The sequence below is a fragment of the Condylostylus longicornis genome, unplaced genomic scaffold (genome assembly GCF_029603195.1).
Source record: "Condylostylus longicornis isolate FDR11 unplaced genomic scaffold, ASM2960319v2 ptg000107l, whole genome shotgun sequence".
In the NCBI taxonomy this organism is placed as follows: Eukaryota; Metazoa; Arthropoda; class Insecta; order Diptera; family Dolichopodidae; genus Condylostylus; species Condylostylus longicornis.
In genome coordinates this window covers 3,705,976-3,731,526 of record NW_026578075.1, presented here as the reverse complement: position 1 = coordinate 3,731,526, position 25,551 = coordinate 3,705,976, and the positions used below count along the sequence as shown (strand labels likewise).

The window sequence follows — 25,551 nt, the reverse complement described above, 5'->3', positions numbered from 1 at the left end:
TGATTGATTGGTTTGTTTTTTTTATAAAATTTCTAAAATGTCAAACAATTAACAAGGTCAGTGTATTTATACATATGAACTTTACATTTTAATATTTTTAAATTATAAATCACGTCGTTTTGAAATAGGACCACTTAAATTTGAAAAGCCACAGATAGTAGTCAAGATATTATCCACATAAGGTAAAAGACAAACTGGCAATCTTTCGGATAATATTTTAAACTGCTTCAGTTTTATGATTCTCCTTTTTACAAAAAGCCTTGCTTGAGAAATTTTTGTAATTCGCTCTATTTCTGCTTTTGGTTGCGCGGTAAAGTGATAAGTTGGCCTAATTATCTCGATTTTTTTCTTCGACAGCTCTTCTTCAATCATAAATCTGGTATCGACCATAACCGAATCTCCAGCTTTTAAGTTTTCTAACAAAATTGTTGAAGCAAAAATTGCTTTCTCTGTTTTTCCAGCGGTAGCGGGACTTAAAAAATTTATCAATCCCGATGGTGTAACACTGATCATTGCTTTCAGTGTATGTCCACTTTTACAATATAAATTAGTGATTTTTCTACAGTTTCTACATCTAAACACAGCTGTTTTTACTTCTATGCAATCAAGAATTGCAACAGTATTTGGAAAACTTTTAAAACAAGTTGGTAAATTTTTTGCATATTGCTCTTTTGTAGGCCAATAAATCGTGCTCTTTAATACTTCACTAAGTAATTGAATGCACTCACTAAAATATAACTTCGCCTTTCTAGCTGTTATATTAAAATTAATACCTATTTGAAGAAATGTTAAATTCGATCTTAATTTGAGCATTGTGAGCAATATTTTGAACTTCATATCCATATAAGATTGTTCAGAACTACTTCTCATAGAACAAGCTTTTACTAGTGCATCTAAAAGTATAAAATTAGGTAAACCAGTCATTGCATTTAACTTTTCGTCTGTATCCCATAAAGAGGAAATATCGGTAACTTTTAATGTTTTTTGTGGAATTGTGTTAAATGATTTTTTTATTGTATCTCCGACATCAACAAAGCAAAAACTTGGAGTTACTGAATTGATATCTTGCATATCCTTTCTGAGTTCTGGGTCTGCATTTCTTAAACTAGAAATAAAAATTCAAATCAGCTCAAAGCATTGTGTATAATTAGCCCTTACATTTCTTTCATTTTCAATTTCTGTGACTGAGTTGATTGTTTTAAATTTGATTTTCTAATCAGCTTTGAAGATGATGGTAAATTCAAAGTAGGAAAAGCACTTGTACTCAATTGCACCTTACCGCCTTTTGTCGGAATTAATATAAATCTCTTATCGAAATGTGCAGAGCATATTCGAAAGTTTTTTGGAAAAGGTTTCCACATTCTTAAAGCGATCCACCATTTGTGAAGAGCCGTTTTTGATTTTTTAACAGATTGAGGTATAGTGTGTAATGAAACGGTTTCAGTTTTAATATTAGTACAGCCCGGCACACCACAAAAAGCAACAGATTTGCGCTTATTCATTCTTTATTTTTCAACCTAAAATTCAAAAATAAACAGTCATATATTGTTATCACAGTTTCTAATAAAAAAAATTATCTACTAATTTCTCATCACAAGTAAAACATCTACTTGTAAAAAAACCAACCAAGCGATAAAATTGTTTATCAAATATTTTATTGACGAATATATATTATAAAATCTGTTAAAGAAATTTTTATTTAATAAAAATTTATAGAATTTAGGGCAACAAATTTTTTGTCAAAATTTTGTCCTTGACATTTATAATGTGTAGTAAGAACACAAGCCGTTCAATCACCAACCCATGTGAAGATTCAACCGCATGCATCTGATTGCAAATTTTATATTTTTAGGAATTTAGGATGTTTAAACAATTTTCAGAAAATTTTCAATTTTTGAGGCAAAAATTAATTTTTTTTGGCTATGTTTTGCAAGGCGGCAAAGTTTTTATTTTCATTTCTTTTTCTTTCAAGCTAATAAAACAATATTTACAACAACGATATTATATATTGAGCGAAAAATCACAATATAGTTTTATTGTTAATGTAGACAATAGAAGCAAATTTAATTGTACGTATGGTAATTGTAAAAACAAATTCTATAAACTAGACTATGTTCAACAAACGAATTTTGTGCTGTTGTTAAATATTGGTGATATTAACAGTGCGACTTAAATCTTCTAGTAAATAATGCTTGATTACCATGCTAACAAAATACCTACATTTTTAAATTATTTTTTTAAATTATTTAAATTTTCTATTGTCACTCGTTATGTTGAACTAATACCATATATATCAAGCCAACAAGCTCAGATCAAAAATAATTTCAACATTAATACAGATTTTAAATGGGAAGGGTGTCGCAAATTATTTGTGTAAAGGAAATTGATCAATATTTTTAACTCTACTGAAATTACCTTTGAAACATATACAATAATTATGTCGATGTGTTAACGAGAAATTCAAATATAATACCGGTACAAACAATAATCGCAGAGCATATTGTTCCTAATGCTGATCGTACACCATTCAACTTCGTCCTTCAACAAAACTTAAACTTGGGCCTTCATACATTATCCTTTCTTGGTCTGTTGAAAAACACATTGATGAACATTATTTCAATTTTTTTAAAACTACAGATGTAGTTTTATACAACACCCGCCCACAAAGTTACTTTAGTACTTTCTTCAACCAATTTTCAACCATCAAATGGTTGATCAACGAGTCCACTAACTATTTAATGTGTTGAACACTTGCTATATTTTCAACTTGTTGAAAGACCAAGTTGAATAATGAATGGACAACTTCAAATTTTAAAATATGTATTTTTAATTTTTTTAAGCTTAATTTTCCATACTACATCAAAATTATTAAAGGTTTTTTTTATTGTACATTGTTTTCTGATGTAACCGCTAGGTGGTTTTCTATCGAGTGTCGATATTCATGAGTTTATTGGGATTTGACTGATGTCATCAAAATTTTGACATTTAAACGAAAGGTTAGTTCGCAATTCGCATTTCGCTGTTCGTTTCGGTGGCTGAATGTATTGTTTCGACTTGTTGGCTATTTTGCTTCAAAATAAAAATATAATCGGAAGGCGTTAGTAGTTATCTCTTCAGTAAATTATTAATTAGTCATAATTTTAAATTCAATATAATCACGATAATTAAAAAAGACGTAAGATGTTTAGTTGGTTAAAACGCGAAAAGGTAGCACAGGAAGTGGTTGAAAATGTTATTGGTGAATTGAAAAAAATTTATAGAAGTAAATTACTTCCGTTGGAAGAATATTATCAATTTCATGACTTTCATTCACCAAAACTGGAAGACCCTGATTTTGATGCAAAACCTATGATTCTTCTAGTTGGACAGTATTCAACAGGTAAAACTACATTTATACGTTATTTATTGGAACGCGATTTCCCGGGAATACGTATAGGACCAGAACCAACAACAGATCGCTTTATTGCTGTTATGTATGACGAAAAAGAAGGTGTTATACCTGGAAATGCTTTAGTTGTAGACCCAAAAAAACAGTTTCGTCCACTTAGTAAATATGGCAACTCATTTCTAAATCGTTTTCAATGTTCGACTGTTGCATCTCCAGTATTACAAGCAATTTCGATTGTGGATACGCCTGGTATATTATCAGGCGAAAAACAAAGAATTGATCGGGGCTATGATTTCACTGGGGTGTTAGAATGGTTTGCCGAACGAGTAGATCGTATTATATTGTTATTTGATGCACATAAACTGGATATTTCTGATGAGTTTCGCCGTAGTATAGAAGCATTAAAAGGTCACGATGACAAAATCAGAATAATTTTAAACAAAGCAGATATGATTGATCATCAGCAATTGATGAGGGTTTACGGAGCACTTATGTGGTCTTTAGGAAAAGTGCTACAAACTCCAGAAGTAGCAAGAGTTTATATAGGCTCATTTTGGGATCAACCTCTACGTTATGATATGAATAGACGCCTTTTTGAAGATGAAGAACAAGATTTATTTAGGGATTTGCAATCGTTGCCTAGAAATGCCGCCTTACGTAAATTAAACGACTTAATTAAGCGAGCACGATTAGCTAAGGTTCATGCATATATAATTTCGGAGTTAAGAAAAGAAATGCCGTCTGTATTTGGGAAGGATAGTAAAAAAAAGGATTTGATAAAAAATCTTGGACAAATTTACGATCGTATTCAAAAAGAACATCAAATTTCACCAGGAGATTTCCCAGATATTAAGAAAATGCAAGAAGTTTTGCAACATCAAGATTTTAGTAAATTTCATTCACTAAAACTTAACTTACTAGAAGTTGTAGACGCGATGTTAGCGAAAGATATTGCCAGATTAATGGAAATGATACCACAAGAAGAGGCTACAGTAGTTTCCGAGTCTATGGTTACCGGTAAGTTGTTTGTTTTTTATATTATTTGTTGTTTAACTGGAAATCTGTGGAATAGGAAATACTCTTATGCGTTCTAAAATATTTGCAATTGGAAAATATAGAATTTTTGTTAAGTAATATTCATCAATCATATGACCAAATAAAATAAAAGTGAATTTAAATATATTTTCTATAACAATAAGTAGCAACTATACATTGAATTCAAAATGTAGTTCATATTTTCTTTATCTCTTAACATTTAAAATTTTGAAAAAAAAGAAATGATGTCATACGCTTAATCAGTATAAACTATTATAAACTACGTGCATGTTATCTATTTATCAACGTAAAAATACGGTTAACGATTAAGAAATTTTTGAATGTTAATTTAAGAATGTTATAATTTTATTTTATTTAAAGTACTCAATGCATATTTATATATATATATATATATATATATATATATATGTATATATATATATATGCTTAATTTAGTTACGTAATATATTAAAAAATCATTGATGAACTTTAAGTAAAGGGTAAATAAAACAATACTTTTGCAAAACAATATAAATCCTTACTATAAGTATTTGTCTTGGTCATACGATACTTATTGACTGATTGAAAATATTATGTATTTTTAAAAGTAGTTAGACATCTGTTAGATTTATTCAAAATGATTCATAGATGGTTCGTACATGTATTTATAAAAACGTTCAATTCATAGATCCATAAATATTTGATGAAACAGAAAAGTTTTATAAATTTTAATGTAATGGTTTTACACACGTATATGTATGCATGTACAATATTCTTGTTTAGGTTATAGGTTTTCAGGTATTGTTATTCTAATATATTGAAAGAAAATTTTTTTTTTTTATATTTTTCCGAAATACATAGCAATATTTAATAAATTTTGTAAAAATATTATTAAAAATAGAATAAAAAATAGCAAATAAATTGAAATTAATATTAATTTAAATCTTTAATAGTTGTCATAATTCTCGTTTTAAAAATAAATTATAATATTTTAAAGTGTTATCTTATCATTTCTTATGATTTTTGTAACTATGAGAACATTGTAAGCATTTCAGTCTTATCTACTACTGAGCATAATGTCACAAATTAGAAGATGTAAAATTTTATGTTCAGTAGTTATTCAGTAATTAATAACTATAAAAATGTATTGTCTTACCATTATTATTGGAAAAGCTTATCACTAAAAGCGTTTTTACCAATAGACTTTTAATTTGCAACTTTGTTACCATTAAGTATGGCACTTCAAGTATTTTTTGAAAAAGGAAAATTTTAATTTTTTAAAAAATTTAATTTTTCTGTTGAAAAACTTATGCAAACTTCCCAAAAAAAAAGCAATTTTATTCTGTTTGAATCCAATCACAAGTTTATATCTACATTTCAAAAAAAATGTCATCATCTACAATGGTGATGCAAAATAATTGTGCATCTTAGATAATTATATAATGATAACAAGTAATTGAGATTCTTTAAAATATTGAAATGGGTAGTCTAAAACTAATAATTCAAAAAAAGTGCGCTGTTTAAAGAAGTTTTAAATTATTTTATATAAAATTTTATTCGTAGCACTTTCAACTGTTTTATGTTAATGGAACAAGTAAATCAATTTATGTTAATATTAAAACTTTCTTTACGTTTATTGTACTAAATTGCATTAGCGCTATAATAAGTACACAGACTTTTTACAGTGTTTAAGACCATAGATGAAATTAAAATTTTTCTTAAATAAATATTCAATTTGCTTTTATGCAAAAGATTTGGTACACGACCCTATTACGCCACTTTTTACTTTTTTTCAATCAATTAATAAAAAAATTGCAAAGTTTCTAGTGCACCAATGAACAATACCAATAAATAAAGTACTGCATATTTTAAAAAGTCAAAAATTAAAAGCAAAAATAAATGAAAGTAAATTGGTGCAATAGGGTCCAGGTGTGTTTAAAATAAATTTTTCAACCTATCTATTAATTATTATATTTGACTAACGATATTACCAAGAGGCGAAAAATGATTTTTTAATACAATCTTTATTTTTTTATTATTGAAGTATCATTTTTTTACTATCAAAAATTATACAATACAAAATTTTTTAAATAAAAGTATTGATATTTAAATATGTCATTCATTAAATTATTATGATATATAAGCGCAAACAGATAAATACATACATATATATATGTGTTGCTACATTATTTTTACTAGATCAAAATTTAAATACATACCTAAGTAATTATTTTGCGTTAAAATTCAAAGAAAATAAAATGGTCGGCAATATTTACTACAAACTAATTTAAATTTGTTTTCTATGCAAATAATTGAAAATATTGTAATGGTCTTTTTTTCTAAATGAATTATGTAGTTATTTTTTTTTTCTTAAGGTATTTTTATTTTATTTTGAGTACTTATTAAATGGCATATTGTTGGATTCGCAATTTTCTTTTCTGTATAAAATAGGAAATAAATTTATAAAGTAAATATAGGCACAATAAATGTGATAGTTTTGAATTTTAACAGAGAAAAAAAATTTTCTTTTTTTTTTTAAGCCTAATTTAATGTTAGAATTTTAATTTATCCAATATAATATTAAAATTCAATATTATGTAACTAAATTTAGTTCACATTTAAGTGTTGCCTGTTCTATGATGTTAATATGTAGTTTCAAAATTAGAATAATACAAAATAAGAATTAAATGTTAAATAAAGAAAGAGAAGAATAAAATTGCGATATTTGTTGACCGCACTATAAGGTTTGCTGTCGAATTTTATTAAAAGGGTATTTTATAGCACTAGTTCTGAGAAGTAAAATTTTAGACTACTTTTACATTCGTTTTGAGCCTTCATAAGCAATTGATCTCATAAGCAATTTTGATTTTGTTCTTCAAAATAATCTTAATTGTTTTGAATATATAGGATAGGACATAAATTATTCGTTCATCCGTTGCATCCTTAAGTTAATTTTTGCATATTCTGCGATCCCTCCCGTACGTATCCTGACGAGTATTCACTTATGAAACGGCATTATTTGTCGTCCTAAGATAACGAGGGAATAAATAAAAAACAATGGTTTGAACGCTTTGGATTTTCAATTATTATTTTATTGCTTGCTTTGATAAACATTTCAAAATTAATAGAGCAATTCTCCTTTCTAAATTTTTAATGGAAATCTTATAGCTTTAATCTTAAATATTCATATTATTTTTAAATACTTATGAATATTTATAATATTCTTAAATCGAATATGTTTTGTTTAACTAAAAATTTGCTGCAATTGAATAACATAACGTTAAAATCTTTACACGTTTTATTCAAAGCATTCTTTCACATGTAAACAAATATTTTATACTTCATTTTTAATTGAAAAATATTATACATTTATTAATTATAAGCTTATGTGCACGTATTAATTATGATTATTTAAATTTATTTGTATTTGAATAAGTAATAGCATTTTAATTATAAAGAATTTAATTCTGACATGTGCAGGGTTTAAGCTTCTACAAAAGCTTCTACATTAATTGATTCCATCTATACGCTTTCACATTAACAATTTATTTTAAGATCAGTTGTATGCTTATATTGGTATTATTACCTGTAATTTTAAATGTAAACTCATTTACATATAAAACATTTTAAATTGAAGCTTTTAATTTAAGTCACACGTTCCATTTGATTTTTTTTTTTTTGTATTTTCTCTTCTGTAAATAAGTAGTATATTTTACAAATAAAGTATAAAATTGCTCAATTTCCGGATAATATTAAAAATGACAAAGATTAAGATACTGTCTTTATAAATGTACCATGAAAATAATTTAGCACATATCTCTAGAATAATAATAATAATATATTCTTTTATTCAATAATGAGAAGCGAGCGTAAAAATATTAACCGGATAATCAAGATAATACAAAAAGATTTCATTCTGTTAAAAGTAATCTCGTGCTTATTTAAAGGCTAAAATATAGGTACATATACATACATAGTGTGTGTATAGTATTAGAATAATCATTTAGAAAAATATATTTATGTTTATATACATAAATATACATTCATGTAAATAAGTATGTTAAATTTATAAATTATTATTGAATACACACTTACACCTAACTATTAAGTATGCGAGTAGTGAAAATTCAAGAAAAATTATGCACAAAGTTTTCTATTTGATTTTCGTTTTACTTTGTTTTCTCTTCACTTTTTATAAATAAATTGATTTTTTGATTAAGAATACAGTGTAAAGCATTGCTAGAATATGCACAATTCTTAAAAAATTAAAATGATAAATCTTACAACAATATATTTGCTGATTATTCACTTTCATTTCAAAGATTTTAACATTCTTAGATTTCTATGTTAAATATAAATTCTATGAAATTAATATTGCAATTAGTTTATAATTCAAGAACTTGTTGCAGTATTTTACGGCTTAAACAAACTGCAAATAACATTTCCCAAATGTATAATTTTGTAGAAGTACGTATTGTAGATTTTCAAGTAAAACTTTTTAGATCACAATAAAGTTTAATTATGTATTGTCCACAGTATGATTATATTTTTGAGGTTTAGAAACATATTGTCATACGATATAACATCTAAAATAAATTTGAAAGCTTTCCCCGAACACATTTTTAAATAAACCCGGCAAACCTTGAATAAGAAAACCACGCACTACTTTCCTAAATTTAATGCAAATTCTGTTTGAAAAAAAAAATTTCTTGAAGCATATAATTTTAAACGAAACATGTATGTTTCAATTGTTACAATTATACTATATAGATTTGACTACTGACAATGTATTGTTGTCTGATTTGTTAAACAACTAATGGAACAAATGACTGTCGAAAAAACAAAGAATGTCTAATCGTTCTTTTTTAATGGGAGTTTCAATAACCAATTAATTTTTCTTTTCGCTTTCCTTTGTAAAAAGGAGACCTCTTCGTTTCACATTTGCTTCTTTGTACTTAATGCTGCTTTAATCACTGTATATTAAGTAAAGACATGTATTTTACTTAAGTCTATATTTCAAATTCCTTGGAGAAGAAAAAGAATAGCTTTTTGGTCTAAAAATAAAAAATTTTTATTTTTTTTAAATTATAAGAAATTCTAATAGAAAAAAAGTACCTAAGCAGTTCTAATTTAGCAAAAAAATTAGCAATTCTATTTTACAATTTTTTTCCTTTACTTTTTGTTATTTTAAAATAATTTATGGACATATATGTATGTATCTATATAAAAATTTGTTAATTTAACACATGACTTTGTCAAAACTAAATATTTCAAGTATTTCTATCAAGTAGATAGTAATTGCCATTTAAGTATTACCACTAATATAAAATGTCTATTTATCTATATAGATATGCATTTGATTTGTAAGAACGATATATTAGTGTAAATTATGCTTAAATATTGTAGAAATGTCTGAAGTAACAAACGCTATAAACATTCAATATTGTTAAAAATTATTTTGAATGCAGTGAAAAAGGCAGAGAATATTTTAGCTACAAAAAACTGTAGATATTATCATTAAATTATTGAAAATTTTAAAATTTTTGCAGTAGCTGCATATGCAGAATGTCCATTCCTACGGTTAAAGCTCTCAGGAGGTAATTCGTTGGCGTTGTTGAAGAAAAAAACCATATCGTAAGTCTTGGTTTAGTTTTAGAAGTTAAAAAAATCGGATTGAAAAAATTCTGTGAAACGAATACCTTCGAAACTGCTGAAACAAGATCAAAGTTGTATCCCGAAACTCTTTTGTCAATTCATATCACAGACATAACAGCATGCCGATGATTGGCGTCAGATTTACCGTTTTCAAGTAATGGCTTCTTAAACACAAAATTTTGAAGTAAAAAACTGAAAAATTTTCAAAAAAACAATAGTTATCTCATAAAATACCGCTATTTTTTTTCGATAACTGCAAAAAAGACAACTATAGTAAAGAAAAATACAAGTAAAGGTTTAAATTTGATAATAAATAAATATTATTTTATTAATCATTAGAAAAGTGAATTATATAAATTATTACTTTACCTGCAAACGCCACGCGTGCAATGAAAGTTATGTATACGAGTAGTAAAGGTGTAGAGGATGATGTAGCGCATCCAGCGTTTTTTGATCAATTTTCCAATCAATTTTGTAGTTCAAAATATTTGTGTTTGAACAGCTATACAAACACAGTATAGGAAAATTGACAACCTTTTTTAAAATTTAAGAGTTTTAAATTGTATTTAAAAAAGAACTGCGTTTTCTCTTTATTTTGCACAACTTAGAGAAGTTGCTGCCATTGTCATTAATTTTCCGTCATTTAGTTTTTAATTTAAGTAAAACTTTAAAATTTTACATTGCATTTATAATTTGACATATTATCACAATTTTTGACCTTGATATATTTATATGTATATGCTTGCATATATTTTTTTTTCAATATTACACTAATTAACTATATAACTTGTAATATAAATCAAAATAATATTTTATATTTTGTAATCAATTCATACATAAATACAATTTTATTTTAGCACATGTGATGAAGTTTATAATTCATATGGCACACATAACGTACATTATAAAATTTTTTTTAAAGTTGTTTTTCATTCTATAAAAAGTAAAAGATGTTGAATAAGTAATAAACATACAACAAACATACGTTATATTTATACATTATTATTTATAAATAATATAATGAAACATGTACATATATAGTGTGTTTACACGTTTTTCTGTATGGAGTTCTATATAGTAGGGTTAATTAACATTTATCATTCTTTTCAAGATATCACTTGTTAAATGTATGATTAAACTCGACATTGGTAATGAAATAATATAGGTATTACCCAATGCATATTATAACAAGCAATTACTGACGTATGCAATTTTTCATAATAAACGACTAAGTAATTAAAAGATGTATTTATGTATGTATTTATGTATGTGTTTATGTATATAGCCATTTTGAGAATATAAACTGCAACTCATAGATTTTTTAACGATGTATTAAATAAAACTTTTCTGTATTTTAATTTTTCAGCTAAATTTAATAATTCAATAGAGAAAATTTTTTTGAAGAGAAACACTTGAACTTGAAGCATTTTAAATAGCACTTAACTAAAATAAAACTAAAGTAAATCTTCGCTCTGATAAGTAATTTTCATTTTTTTTTTTTATTAAATTGTGTTTTTTTCATTAATATTAAAGTAAGAGAAGAAATGTGATGCGCTCAGTACATATTCGACCGAGTATATATTTTCTGAATGATTTTAAGAAAATTATTAAAATTCTATAGTTATAGTGTTTCTTGAACTTGATTTGGTTTAGTTTCTTCAAATGGAAATTTACAGAAAATTTAATTTATTTTATCTTTTGGGAAATTCTAAGAGATTACCGAAAAGTTAGTTCAAATTTTTGGCAATCATATAACATAGCTGAAAAGAAAATTAAGGAAATTAATTAATCATTTCAAAAATGCAAATTTAATTCGTATTTTTTGAAATTGAATTTTCTGGAAATTTGTCCTTTATATAGGTATTTTCCTATATGTATATATACTTATATTTATGTACGTATTTTACTTACCTACTTGTTGGTATAAAAATTTGCAATATTAAAAAGTTGACGGGTTCAATTTACTGCGATCACAATACCTCATGTGTTCTGAACAACTTTGACATTTGGTAAAAAATAGAATTGATTGAAATTTGTTATTAACTATTTTTCAACAATTATATGTACTTGTATGCAATAATATTAATATTAACTAAATTGAAAATTACCTGATTGGAATTGATTAATTCTCAACTTAAAATTGTAAAAATTTTTTTCAAGACGCAAGATGTACAGCAACGTCTCTTGTGATAAGAAGCGTGAATGTTCTTTGTATAAATAACGCATTACTATCAATTAATGAGGAGAAATTTTAAAGCGTTCATTATTTTTACTAAAAATACTTTTGAAAATATTAAGTTAAAGAATGGAAAATAAATACGTTTTCATTTTATCGATTATTTTTTGGATTTATTCTTTATAAAGTTTTTCATTCGAAATAATTTTTAATTCATAAAAAAAAGGTATTCAAACATAAAATTTTATTAACACAAATGATTTCTTTGCAAGAAATTAATTTGTTTTGTTTATTATTTACTTTAATGCGTTTCTTTTGTATTACGAAACACTATATTACATTTAGAAATAGTAAAAAATGCGGCGTGTGACTTAGAATATTAAAACATATTATTTAGGAAATCAATATATACATACATGTATATTGTATGTGTATATAAAGTTCACAAAATCTTATATACATACTTAAAATATATCTGATATATACACATGTGTACAAAATGAGCACATGTGCATTTTTGATTTTGAAATTTTTATATTTTAATTATAAACAATGCATAAAACATGCATAATTAAAAAAAGATTTTCATCGGTCTAATACGTTAAGAGTTTTTTTTTTTTTTTAAAAATAACCTATTAATCAAGATTACTTACAATTTTACATAATATAGAGCTTCGAAATCTTTCAGATTAGATTTATGAAAACAGAGTCTAGAATATCCGATAACAAATTGCTAAAAAATCGCTATTTCCTATAGTAAGCTTATGTTTTTACACTTGTTATCGCTAATTATTTCTTTTTATTATGCTTGATTTAAATCGAAAAAAAAACATTTTAAATTTTAACGCCTTCCATTTTTTATTATTTTTCAGAACATTTTTGCCTATCTACAATATTTACAGCTATTTCTTATTATATATTTGTATACATATATATAAGTATATATATATGTATGTATTTTAAATTAGTCTAAAGCGTGATTTTTTAAATGTGGTTTTTAAGTGACAGAAAAAGTGCAAATTTACTTTTAATTTAATTTGAAAGCTTTAAAAGCTTGACCAGCTTTTCATAAATTTGTAAGAGGAAATTTACTACTTACAAATGAAAGTTCAATAGTTAAGTTGCTACAATTGATGTCGAAGTATAAAGACGTAAATTAATTTCGAGTAATGACGAATGCATTCGTAATTAAAATGTGTTCAGTTAGGTAATTTGGAAACGTTTTTCGAACGTCAATTTGTTCATGATGAACCAAATTGAGTGAAACTAAACATATGCATTTCACAATATGAAAAAAATATTTTAAACCTAGTTGTGAAAAAAAAACATATTGTTGTCTTAATGACAACGTCAATTATTAAAAAAAAATTTGCATTAAGTTTTTTACATACTGCCCCAGATTGAAAAATTATCGAGACGTTTTCGATGTCACCATATACTAACAATTTTTCATATTATATAATGTAAATATTTCCAACAAGCAACGTCTGACGAAAATTAATATTTATTATGCATTAAAAATTCAAAGTTGAATGTTGTGATTTTTAAAAAGGAAATTTTATGTTATTTTTTTTTATTATTTTCATTCTTCTGCCTTACTCTTTGTACAAAAGCATAATACGAGTATGTACATAAAAACGCGGACATAGAACTAATTTAAATTTTAAACAGAGTTGAAATTAATAAAGATTTAGAATGCTTTCGAAAGGAAAATCACTTTTCATTTCAAAAATTCTAAGTGTCTTATGACCTGAATTTTATCTATTATAATTCCTATTTTGTGTTATATTTCTATTTCTATTCTAATTTAGATCATATTGTTAAAAAAAATTATATAATAACTTTCTAATCAAAAAGCTTTCGATTTTTTTAACCGTTTAGCGTAAATATTTTTCGTTAATTAATTTGATGTACAAATACAAAATTAAGAAAAAAGATGTGTTAAAAATTTTCACCTAAAATTTTTTTGGTTTTTCAATTTTTATTAAAGAACTGTTTTGAAAATTTGGAACAATTTTTAGTTTAATAAAATTGGTTATTTTATACACTTGACATTTCAATATTATATATTTGACATTTTTTCATTTCTAATTACATAATTCAAAACTTGACCGTTATACGATCATAGTCGGTTAGACAGGTTTCATTTTGTAAAAATTTTTATTGATAGCGATTTTATCAAATAGGTTATGTTAGAAAATTGAAGACTTTAATTATTTTCATTTTCCAAAAGTGTAATAGTTTTTTGTCTTTCAAAAATGTTTAAATTATATATTAAAATGTAGTAAACCATATATTTTAGCATAACATAATTTTTTAACTTTAGCATTAATTATAATTTTAAAATAGTAAGTATGTATTTAATGATATTACTAAATATCTTGAATACTTTTATTTGTTGAGAACGAGGAAGTAAATCTAATCGAATTTACATACATAGCAACTTATTTGAATTCGATTAACGAAATATAATATAGGCTTTTTAAGTATAGGGTGTGAATATAGGTTTTTTAAGTATAGGGTGAAAAATAGTGAACCAGATAATTTAATATGTAAATTTCAATTGATTTACATTAAAGTCATAGCAACTAGAATTTGGATTTAGTACTCGTATAAGACACAATATTTAAGTTATATTTTAATATAATCTATGTATATAGTCATAAATATTTAAGAGATTGGTAATTGCCAAAATAATTTCTATTCCTAAGGTATTTTAGTGAATTTTAATGTTTCTCGATTATAAATGTATAATTATCATTTAAACATATAAATATAACATTATATACTAACATTATTGTATGATTTTCATATGAAAAAGGCTCTTATATTTTAAAAAATATTTTAAAGGTTACTTTTAATTCAAAAGATCCTTTTCAAAAAGTTTTCAAAAAATACATATAAATTTTACATGATATTATAATCTAGATATGTACCCACATAATACCCATCTAATAATTGTTTACTCACGAGTTAACAATTTTCCAAGTAATTTAAGAAAAGCAGTGGAATTCCATGCCGACTCCAATCTGTTAGCAAAATATTTAGTGCTGTCTTTAAAGATCTCAGCATAATGTATTCGGTATATATATTTTTCTTTCATCTATTAATTTTGCTGATTAATGTTTGGTGTGGTAGATTTGAATGAGTTAAAATGATAATTGTACTGCTGTTTAGTGTAGATGAGGTTAATTTGTTGCAAATTAATGAAATTATTTTAAATTTTTTTTATTGCTGATACGTACATATTGAAATTCGAAATTTTATGAAAATTATAAATTAAAACCCTTCATAAAATTATAACGTGAACTTTGTACGTTTTGTGTGTAAAATATCATGTGAAAATTTTCTTCAACAAGTATTTAATAATAGCACTCCTTAAATTAAATTTATAAAATGAAATTTTAAATTACGTTATTAAATATTACATCACCTCACTTTCGTTTGAATTATATATATATACATATTTATGTAGGTGTATACTTTTAAATTTTTCAAGAATCTGCAAATCAGTTCTTATGTTAAATTTAATTTTTTTGAGTATAAATCTAAAATTGAAACTATTTTTTATTACATCAGTTATGCTTATCTTGCGATGAACGTTTGAATATTTTTATTATTTTAATAAGTAAAATCTAAAAAATTTGAAAAAAAAAATGTGCTGGTTGATTTTTATTTTTTGTTAAAACAGTTTTTTGAAACATCAAAAATTTATTTTCTATTTTAAAAAAATTAATACTCATTAAATTTAGTACGCTCCCTATATTTTAATTTGAATCTAATTTCTAAAAACATAATGTGTCTTGCCAAATTCAAACTAATATCGGGCTATGTACTTAATTCGATGGAGTTTTGACAAAAAATCATATTTCTGGCTAATAACCTTATGTTTATGGTAAATTTTAGCAATGAGAATTAAATAGAATTTATTAAATATTTATTGGCGTCAAAACTTGAAATCTTATTATTAATAAGGCAGAATTAAAAAAACCTGACGTGCGGTCAGCACATAAACCACAGCAATGTGTATTGTCTAGTTTAGCGAAAGTGTTGCGGAAGATTATGAAAAACGATAACTAAAATGAGACTCAATTGAAGTTATGGGCAAATCGAATTTTTCCAAAATTTCACAAAATCTACTTAAAATAAATAAAATTGTCCCGATAATTTTTGTGAACTCAAAATGTGGACCCAATTTATCGATGTGTTTGCAAAAATTATGCATTTACGGAAGTGCTGTAAACTTAAATTGTCAAGGATCTATTCGTAATTATTGTCAAATTTTTTCAACAAATTTTGGTTTTTTTTGTTTTCAAAATTTACCAAATATTTTATAAAATATCAAATTTGTTTGACAACCATTAAATAAAATGAAAACTTACATTTTGTCGTTATTATTGCATTTAAGCTAACCTTGCAAACTCAAAATTTAGTATGCACAATTTTCACAAAATTTACTTTAGTCTTACATTAGAATAAAATTGCTTTGATGTAAATTAAGATTGAATCATAAAATTCTTAAGCGCTTTAAACTTTTTAAAATTTGTTATGTCCTATTTTGCGAAATACTATTTTGTCTCTTACTTGTTTTAAGTATTTTTATTATTTTTGCACATACCTATGTCTTTATGTACACAAAAATACATACTTATAAATGGGTACATAAAGTTTTTTTTTAAATATTAAATAATGATTATGATTAATAATTAAACTAGCAAATATTTATTTAGCAAATTAAAAAGAAATATAAAATTTTTATCATTGCTTTTTCTTATACATTTTCTTATCACAAAATATACAATAATTGTTTATGTAATTATAACATACATGTTTGTATATATTATATAATAATTGATAGTGTCTATGATGTTGTTCAAGTCAAATATTAAAAAAATTTTTTTAATTAAATATTTACAGTTTATATAAATGCTACTTTTTATTGGATCAAGGCGATAATTATACATTTTAACGTGCAAATAAACTTATATTTTTGCAAAAGAATTTTCTTATATTATTTTTTATTAAAATAATCATAAAATATGTATGTAAGCATATATGTTTCACATATATGTACACACTATGCATGATTGTAATTAAATAATTGGGCTTCGTTTGTATTTAATTAATCAAAATTTAAAAATTTTGACATTTTTAAAAGAAACAAATATGATTCTACCATTTCAAAACACTTCCGATCGAATAATATTTTAAGTAAGTGATATGTTGTTCTTAAGCATTTAAGTTTGCAAGTCCATTTCAAATTAACCTTATTTAGCGTTAAAAATTTTTTTAATAAATTTCTTTAATAATTTTTTAAATAAAAATTAACCTAATTTAGCGTTACTTATGGCTAGAATTTTATTTGTACTTTCATTACTTATAAATAAAATTTTTTAAAAATAAAATTGAAGTTTTCAAACTAATTTAATTAATTACAACTAAATTTTAAAATAATTAGAACTAATTAGATTTCAACAAAAAATTATAGGCGAAAACTTAAATGAGTACCAGGCAAGGGTTAAAATAAATTGTACAAAAGCGTGTGTGTTGCCATAGTTTTAAATTTTTATTGAAGGATAAAAGTTTTTTTTTTTCAAAATTTTCGACGCTTTTTTTATCAAAAAATTTAAGTATGTATGTTCTTTTTTTTGACTTAATTTTTTTAATATTTTTTATTTAACTGACAATATGCAATTTTTAAATTATTTACTAAAAATAATAAAATAAAGGAATAATAAAATAAGTCTAAAATCAGAATTCTGCAAGAATGACTGGTTTGAAAAGTGTTACTTTTTCATAGAGTTTTGGCCTACCCAAAATTTATAGTTTGCGATTATAACCCAAAGCCTCTGTTTGTTTATTCTTCTTTAATATTTTTTTTTTCATTTTTTACTTACCAAATTAACTAATAAAATATTGATAAGTAAATTTAACTTTTAAACATGGATAATATAATTGTAGTCCACTCCTAAATTATTTATCAAAACTAATGGTTAGCCAGTTTGAATAGTTTTAGGAGTGTACAATCATCCAGCTACGTTTTAAGTTAGGTTAGAGTCGGCTAATTATTGATAGGTCTAACAGCAGTTTATATCCAGTTATCTTTATCTTTCGATGATTTTTAGAATCTGTATTAAAAAAAAAATTTAAAAATGTTGCTTTTAAAATAATAATTAATTTTTTAAAAACACATATGTAACTACATACATGTAAAGATGAACAAGAGCTTTGATTTAATTATGTAAACAAATACTCAGTTTAATCAAGTTAATTTATATGCTTTCATTCATATTTAAAAATTGATTTAGTTTGCAATTCATTTAAAAAATCATAAAAAAAAAATTTAAAATGTTTGACAGTAGATCAATTTCTATTTGTGTTCTACAGTTCAAACAAAATTTAATCATAATCAATTTCAAATCGATTTCTCTACGTATTTGAAATCGATTGACATTGAATGAAAAATTCATTATAATTTATTTAAAGTTCAAATATCATGGATTTTTTTATGAATATTATGTATGTATATGTATACACATTTAATTCAAAAAAGGATCGAAAATAATATATATGACTAACAGTATTTTAAGAAAATTGATTTTTGTTTTCTGTTTTCTGTAAAAATATTTCACAATAGTTGACCACAAAAAAAAATTCTTATGTGCAAACGTCATCTGTAAATTCTATCTATTTTGGGTTTGTATGAGCATTGAACAGACAGGTAAAATAGAATACATTGTATATTATGTAATAAACATCGAACATTTCATTTCCATTCTAGATGCAGTTTATGTTTGATACATGAGGTTTTCTGAGAGTCACCCCTTCCATTTTTTCTCTTTTCAAATTTAATTTGAGCATTTACTCCTCTATTAATTTTTAAATTTTTTGCAATGCTTTCGGATTTTATTAATCATAATATTTGTTCACTGTACTATTTTTTATACAATTAGCAAATAATATAATTTTGTGCTAATTGATATGATTCAACAAAATGTGTCTTAACAGAACAATTTTTCTAAAATGCGATAACTCCAAAATTAAAATTTTTCAGTATAATTTTCAGAAAGTTATGAAAAAACTTTTAAATTTTATTTTCTCCTTAACGAAAATTTCAAATAAATCTGACCGGGTTTGGGTGCAATAAAAATTTCATAATTTTTACTCAAGTTCTAATGTTAACTAAAATTTGATCAAAATGAAGTTACTGAGTTTTTGGTAAATTTTCACAGAATTTCGGTCTGTCATTATTTTGACAACTGATACTGTTTTCGTTTTTCAATATATTTGATGAGATTGCTCATTGTTTCATTTTATTCAAGTAGTAATAATAATAATAATATTATTATTATTACTCAAATATGAAATTCAGCAAAATTTTTGCAACATAACTTCAGAAAAAAAAATAATGAACTTTTGTTTGTTTTTTGTTTTATTTTTTGGTATGTAAATAAACTATTGAGAATGTGCTTGCTTGTGCGAAATATATCGCAGAAAAAATGCTTTAAGTTAAATTCATTGCTTTAAAGAAAGATGTACGCGCGGTGAAACGCCAGGCCTCTTTTTTAAAAAGGGGCTTTAAATTTAATTAGAAATTTTTTGAAATATATTATACAAATTATTCAAAAAAAATTATGTCAACATTAACCTACTTATGTGCATATACGAGTATAACGTAGGTGCTATAAAATTTAGTTCTACTTATTGCCGAAGAAATAGTAAACATTTTTGTCAATTTAAAGTTACCTTACATATGGCGATGTATCGAAATCCACATTAACGCTTGTAAAAAAACTTATGATAGTATTATAAAAGTAAATTAAGAATTTATTAAATTGAACTTATTTTCCATTTTATTCCATTGTTCTATTAAATTGAACTTGTTCTCCATTTTATCCAAAGTTTCTTTAGCGTCAAGATTTCAGGAATAAAGGGAACAACTTTATTTAAAAACAATAAACTTTAATACTGTTCCAACAATATTTCAATATTTTTAATATGTAATATAACCAAAATAATCTGAAAAGATTTTATCATTTGAGTGAATCACAGTGCCGGGCTAGTATTGGTTTTAGCTTTTTAAAAAATGTTAATGAAAAAATTAAAAATTTTTTAACATAAATACATACATAGCTATGTATAAATGTATGTAAACTACAACATTAATTCTTTGTTTTTATTTTACACTTGAGTAAACGTTACAAACTTTTTATTACAATGCGTGTTTTGTGTGTATATTTAAAAATAATTTGTTTATTTTTTACAATTTATTTACTTATTAGTTTTTATTTGTCTGTAACATTATTAAATTAATTATATTTAACCTAATTTGGAATTCTCTCTTTTTGTATAACATGAAATTAAACATCAAATGCACAGTATACACATTATTATTGTATGTGGTATGTTAACATCACGTACATATGTATGCACATTATGTGCATTTGCATGTTAATTATAATTATATATACATATTATAATTAATGAATCATTTACATATATACTTTTAATACAATTTATAATCTTTTAGTTTTAACAATAGATAGAAAATAAAAATTTATAATCTTATTTAGAACAATTAGTCATATATGTTAATAAATACGTACGCATTTATAGAGATGAAGAAACGGAAAAAATATAAAGCATAGATTAAAATAGAAAAATGAATGATAACTGATAAATAACTAATGCGGTCGATACATTAGTATGAACGCATCAAAATTACATTTTAAAAATATTGTTCTAATAATTTTTAAAATTTTATAGAACGTAAGAAGTAAGAACGTTAACCTAACTAATGCAGTTACAATGCTACATAACTTATTTTTAGAGTTACACCACAAGTATATTGATTGAAGTTTAGAATTTTCTTCAACAAATTTCAAGAAACTTCAACAAATTTCAATAAGATCCTATTGTCTGCCGAATAATTTTGTATGAATAATGGGCTTATGATGTAAAATAAAAAACTCAGCAAAAAATATTTAGAAGAGTCATAAAAAAATTTTACCCTTAAAATTTTATCTCTAAAATTAAATTAAAGTTTTTGTCATATCCCTCTCATGAGTGTTCATCTATTCTTAAATTTGCAACTTACGTAATAAGTCAATAAATTTTGCAATTACATTCATTATAAACAAATAAGTATTCGTTGTCAATGCTCTCTTATTATTTATATAAGTAAATTATATCATATAAAAAATACAATTAGTAATTTAGTAATTGTTCTTACATTTCGTTTCGATTTTTAATAAAGTTTATATTTACTTAAATTAAATTTAATTGAACAGTATGTCGATATTTTTTATGCTAATATAAATGATCTCACATGTTTACGATTGAATACTATACATATAGAAATATTTCATAGAATTATTCCATAGAAAATTATAACATGCGTTTATGTATAAATAAAACACCATATATGTATGTATGTATATTACTCATTATGTAAGTACAATTTTCTTTACTGTTTAAAATAAGTATGTATATTGATCGTAAATTGAGAGTAGAGAAACTTTGAGATAAATTCAAGCAAAAAAAGAAAAGTGTAAATTATTTTAATTAGAATTATTATTGAGTTTATCAGAATTTCAATGAATTTTTCGAAAAAGAAAACACTCATTTACTTATTTGTTTGTTTGTTTGCATATTTTTATACTATTACAACACTACTCCGTATACAGCAAGGTGAAATTTAATAAAATGTTTTTATGTAAACCCATTACAACTTATTGCTGTAGACAGAAAAACTTTTATATAAACTAGTTTATATTAAAAAATTAACATAAGTATATATAAAATTAATAAATAATATCTACTTATTGTTTGTTTGTTTTATGGCATCTCTATTATTATTTTTGGATTATTGAATTTTTCAAACATAAATGTATATTATATATACATAGGTATATGGAAATTTTTAATTGTCTAATTCATCAGATAATCACACTTAATAATTAAATTGATAATCACTAATTTACTCATGCACTGTAGTTCATATTTATATAGGAATAATATAGGAATTTGGTCATAAATATTTTGTAGAACTATTTTTAATTACTTAAGAATATGCAACAATGAAGTCTAAATATTAGGACGTGAAAAATAATAGGTACAATAAGTATAATGAATAGGAAGTCTAAGCATAATTTCGTTTAATATATTGCTATGCATTCTAAAATATTTCCTTTTGCAAAATATTAAAGTTCATGATTCTATATGAAATTAAAGTTGTTTTTTTGTTACACTTTTGGTGGATGTAATAATCGATAAAATAATATCATTAAATAATTTTCATAAACTTGGTAATTTTATTTGTTATTGTCCCTTCACAATATTTATATATTATAATAATTGTAGCTGTCCTTGTTTATCGTTTTTTTTATATGAATGTCAAATATGTTAGGCCCCTACTAACAATATTTATATTTAATACTTTAATATAGGCCAAACCAATTCTAATAAATTAGTAAATTCATCGTTCCATACGTATATTGGTAAGTTATTAAAGTAAATAAAACTATTTATACTCTCTAATTTAATTACAATAATTCTAAAAAGAAAACATATAGAAAAATCTAAAATTATTTTATTCATATTTTGTTCCAGGTGGGGCATTTGAAGGTGTTGTTGACGATACTATATCACCGTTCGGTTATCGTAAAGGAGAAGGTATTGATGCAGGTTATGGTGAAATTGATTGGATCTGTAATCGTGATAGAACAAGAACCGATCCCATTTTTGAAAATCTAAATCCAATAGATGGAAAAATATCAGGAGCTGGTAAATATTATTTCTATTCAAAAAAGATATAAAATAATTGAATTAATTATTCATATACATAATGTATATAATATAATCATTTATTATTTTATAATTTTAGCTGCTAAATCTGAATTAATAAAATCAAAACTACCAAATTCTGTATTAAGTAAAATATGGAAATTATCAGATGTTGATGCTGATGGCTTCTTAGATGTTGAGGAATTTGCTTTAGCAATGCACTTAATTAATGTTAAGCTTGACGGTAATGAATTACCTAATATACTGCCGGAACATTTGGTTCCACCATCGAAAAGATGTTAACCTTAAGTATTTATAAAATATTGAAATTGGAAAAACTAAAAAAATAAAAATGAAGTATAATATCAAATAAAATAATAAAAGTGAAAAATTAGAATTAAAAGATTATCCAACAAGCTGCAATAATTGTATTAGAACCTATTTTTACATAATCATTTATAAATGTATAGTGATTAATTATTTACTATTTCTTTTGTAAAATATATAAAATATAGTTTGGACTAAAATTTAAACTCTATTTAATTTGGACATTTTTAAGCAGAGCAACATTATATCGAACAATTCTATATTAAAAGTATATTGACTTTCTTATTTAAATGACTATTATTGTAATTGATATTAATTAACAATTGTTGCTACTTGATGAATAATAATCTAAATACTTAGTAAATGAATAAGTTTGTAATACAAGATTATTAAGAGAAAGCTAGAGGAAGGATAAAAAACATTTGTGTGAATATTTTTGTATAAAAAAAATTTTTTACGACACATCTTTAGAATTAATGATCGTAATACTTGTTTCCACATTTTTTTTTTTTGTTTTGCAAATATTGCCAATTGCATATTATATAAGTGAAAATTATCATCAATATTTTTTAATTTTGGCAAAAAAAAGTTCCGTGTTGTATTTTTGAATAATATATATTTTAATTAAAAGAAGTATCTTGTTAAAAATCAAACATTTTTGTATACATTATTACCTGTTTCTATAATGCTAATATTCTTATAACCCGAAGCAGTATTTAAGTAGAACTTCAAATAAAATGTTTTATAAAGAACATGTACTGTATAATTTTTAGCTATATTCAATATAATGTATATTCATTTTCTGCAAACATTATGATTTATATTTAAAATTTTTAGTTTCTTCTTTGTTATGTTAAAAATTAGATCGTTAGTCATGTAGGCGAACGAATTAATTGTAATTAACATTTACTGTTTCAAAAACGTGTTAGAATTGAAGAAAATTTAAATTAATAATCAAATATAATCAAAATTTTTTCCTTATTTTTCAATAGAAAATGTACTTTTCTATTATACCAAATTTCATCCCTCAATATTGAATCGTTTGTTTCTTAGTAAAAAATTAAAATTTTTAATTTCTCAATACGTTCCTAATTTTTGAAAACTTTACCAGTTTGCGTATTATTTGCGAAATTATGCATTAATTCCTTTTTTTTTGTAATAAATTTTCGCACAAATTTGAGGTTTAATTTTTTTTAATTATTTTTCAGGTTTTATTCTGATTTGTACTTAGTAAATGGATACCCATTTATTAAATATGAATACTTAAATTAAGTTTATAATTGTCTCCACTATCTGATATCTAAAATCATTTCAAATTTGAAATGCTTTAAACATGCTTTTTTGAGTTGCTTTTAAATATGTGTACACATGTATAAGTATATAATTTTAAATATCTATTTCATGTTTTTAAATTTGGCATATAATATACAATTAATATTTAAATTTTATTTCAAATATGTATGTATATACTTGTGTAATATTATTCAAAAATAATGTCAAAATATCGCAATAAATATTTTCTCTCCCCATTGAAAAATTTTGATTAAAAAACTATATTGAAATATGTATGTAATGTATTTTTTTATATAAAACGAATATTTTTCGATAAATGATTTAAAAAATTGTGCACAATACTAAAATTAGATTTAATTATTTACTCCCAGATGAATTAAAATTAAAAATAGAATGTGTTTGTTATTTAATTAATATTTAAAAAATGTTATTAAATAAAATATTTAAGAATATAACTATTATTATGCTAATTTTTTTTTGTTTTATGCCAAATGGATATGCTCTAGAAATTAATTCTTTTTTATTTTTGATCATTTTTGTGTGTTAAAAATTATTTTAGTTTTAAAAACTGATGTAATTTAAATGAAATAATGATTAGTTAAAGATATTTTAATATTAATTTGAAACAGAATATCGAAAATATTTAATTGATTTACTATTATAAGAAAATAATAGGTATGTTTATTTACTTAAAGCACAAAATTAAAGTAATAACTGCAGTATCACAAATTTTATGTAGAAATTTCACTTAAAACCCACACAAATTTAAATAAAAATTTATTAACAATATTTGACTAATACCACTTATGAGAATGAATAATTGTTTCGACTATAGCTGTATGTTTTTCATAGTAAAATTCATTATATATTTAAAAAAAAAAATGTGCAATAA

The 25,551-nt window shown here is 23.8% G+C and overlaps 2 protein-coding genes across 6 annotated transcripts; one reads left to right on the top strand and one right to left on the bottom strand.

The window, feature by feature from the left end:
* Positions 1-44: 44 nt before the first annotated feature.
* On the bottom strand, positions 45-16,773 carry LOC129614252 (uncharacterized). 4 transcript variants are annotated; one of them, XM_055528748.1, is made up of 3 exons: positions 16,637-16,773; positions 1,159-1,517; positions 45-1,105 (listed from the first exon to the last, which is right to left on the bottom strand). In XM_055528748.1, exons 2-3 carry the CDS (start codon positions 1,500-1,502, stop codon positions 103-105), a joined length of 1,347 nt encoding a protein of 448 aa, XP_055384723.1. In that variant the 5' UTR covers positions 1,503-1,517; positions 16,637-16,773; the 3' UTR covers positions 45-102. The 4 variants fall into 4 exon arrangements, with proteins under 4 accessions (XP_055384723.1, XP_055384722.1, XP_055384720.1 ...); XM_055528747.1 differs by lacking the exon at positions 16,637-16,773 and adding an exon at positions 10,448-10,804; XM_055528745.1 differs by lacking the exon at positions 16,637-16,773 and adding an exon at positions 1,582-1,699.
* On the top strand, positions 3,028-24,019 carry LOC129614251 (EH domain-containing protein 3). 2 transcript variants are annotated; one of them, XM_055528742.1, is made up of 4 exons: positions 3,028-4,405; positions 22,703-22,753; positions 22,866-23,039; positions 23,140-24,019. In XM_055528742.1, the coding sequence occupies exons 1-4, from the start codon at positions 3,181-3,183 to the stop codon at positions 23,340-23,342; spliced, it is 1,653 nt and encodes a 550-aa protein (XP_055384717.1). In that variant the 5' UTR covers positions 3,028-3,180; the 3' UTR covers positions 23,343-24,019. The 2 variants fall into 2 exon arrangements, with proteins under 2 accessions (XP_055384717.1, XP_055384719.1); XM_055528744.1 differs by lacking the exon at positions 22,703-22,753.
* Positions 24,020-25,551: the final 1,532 nt, after the last annotated feature.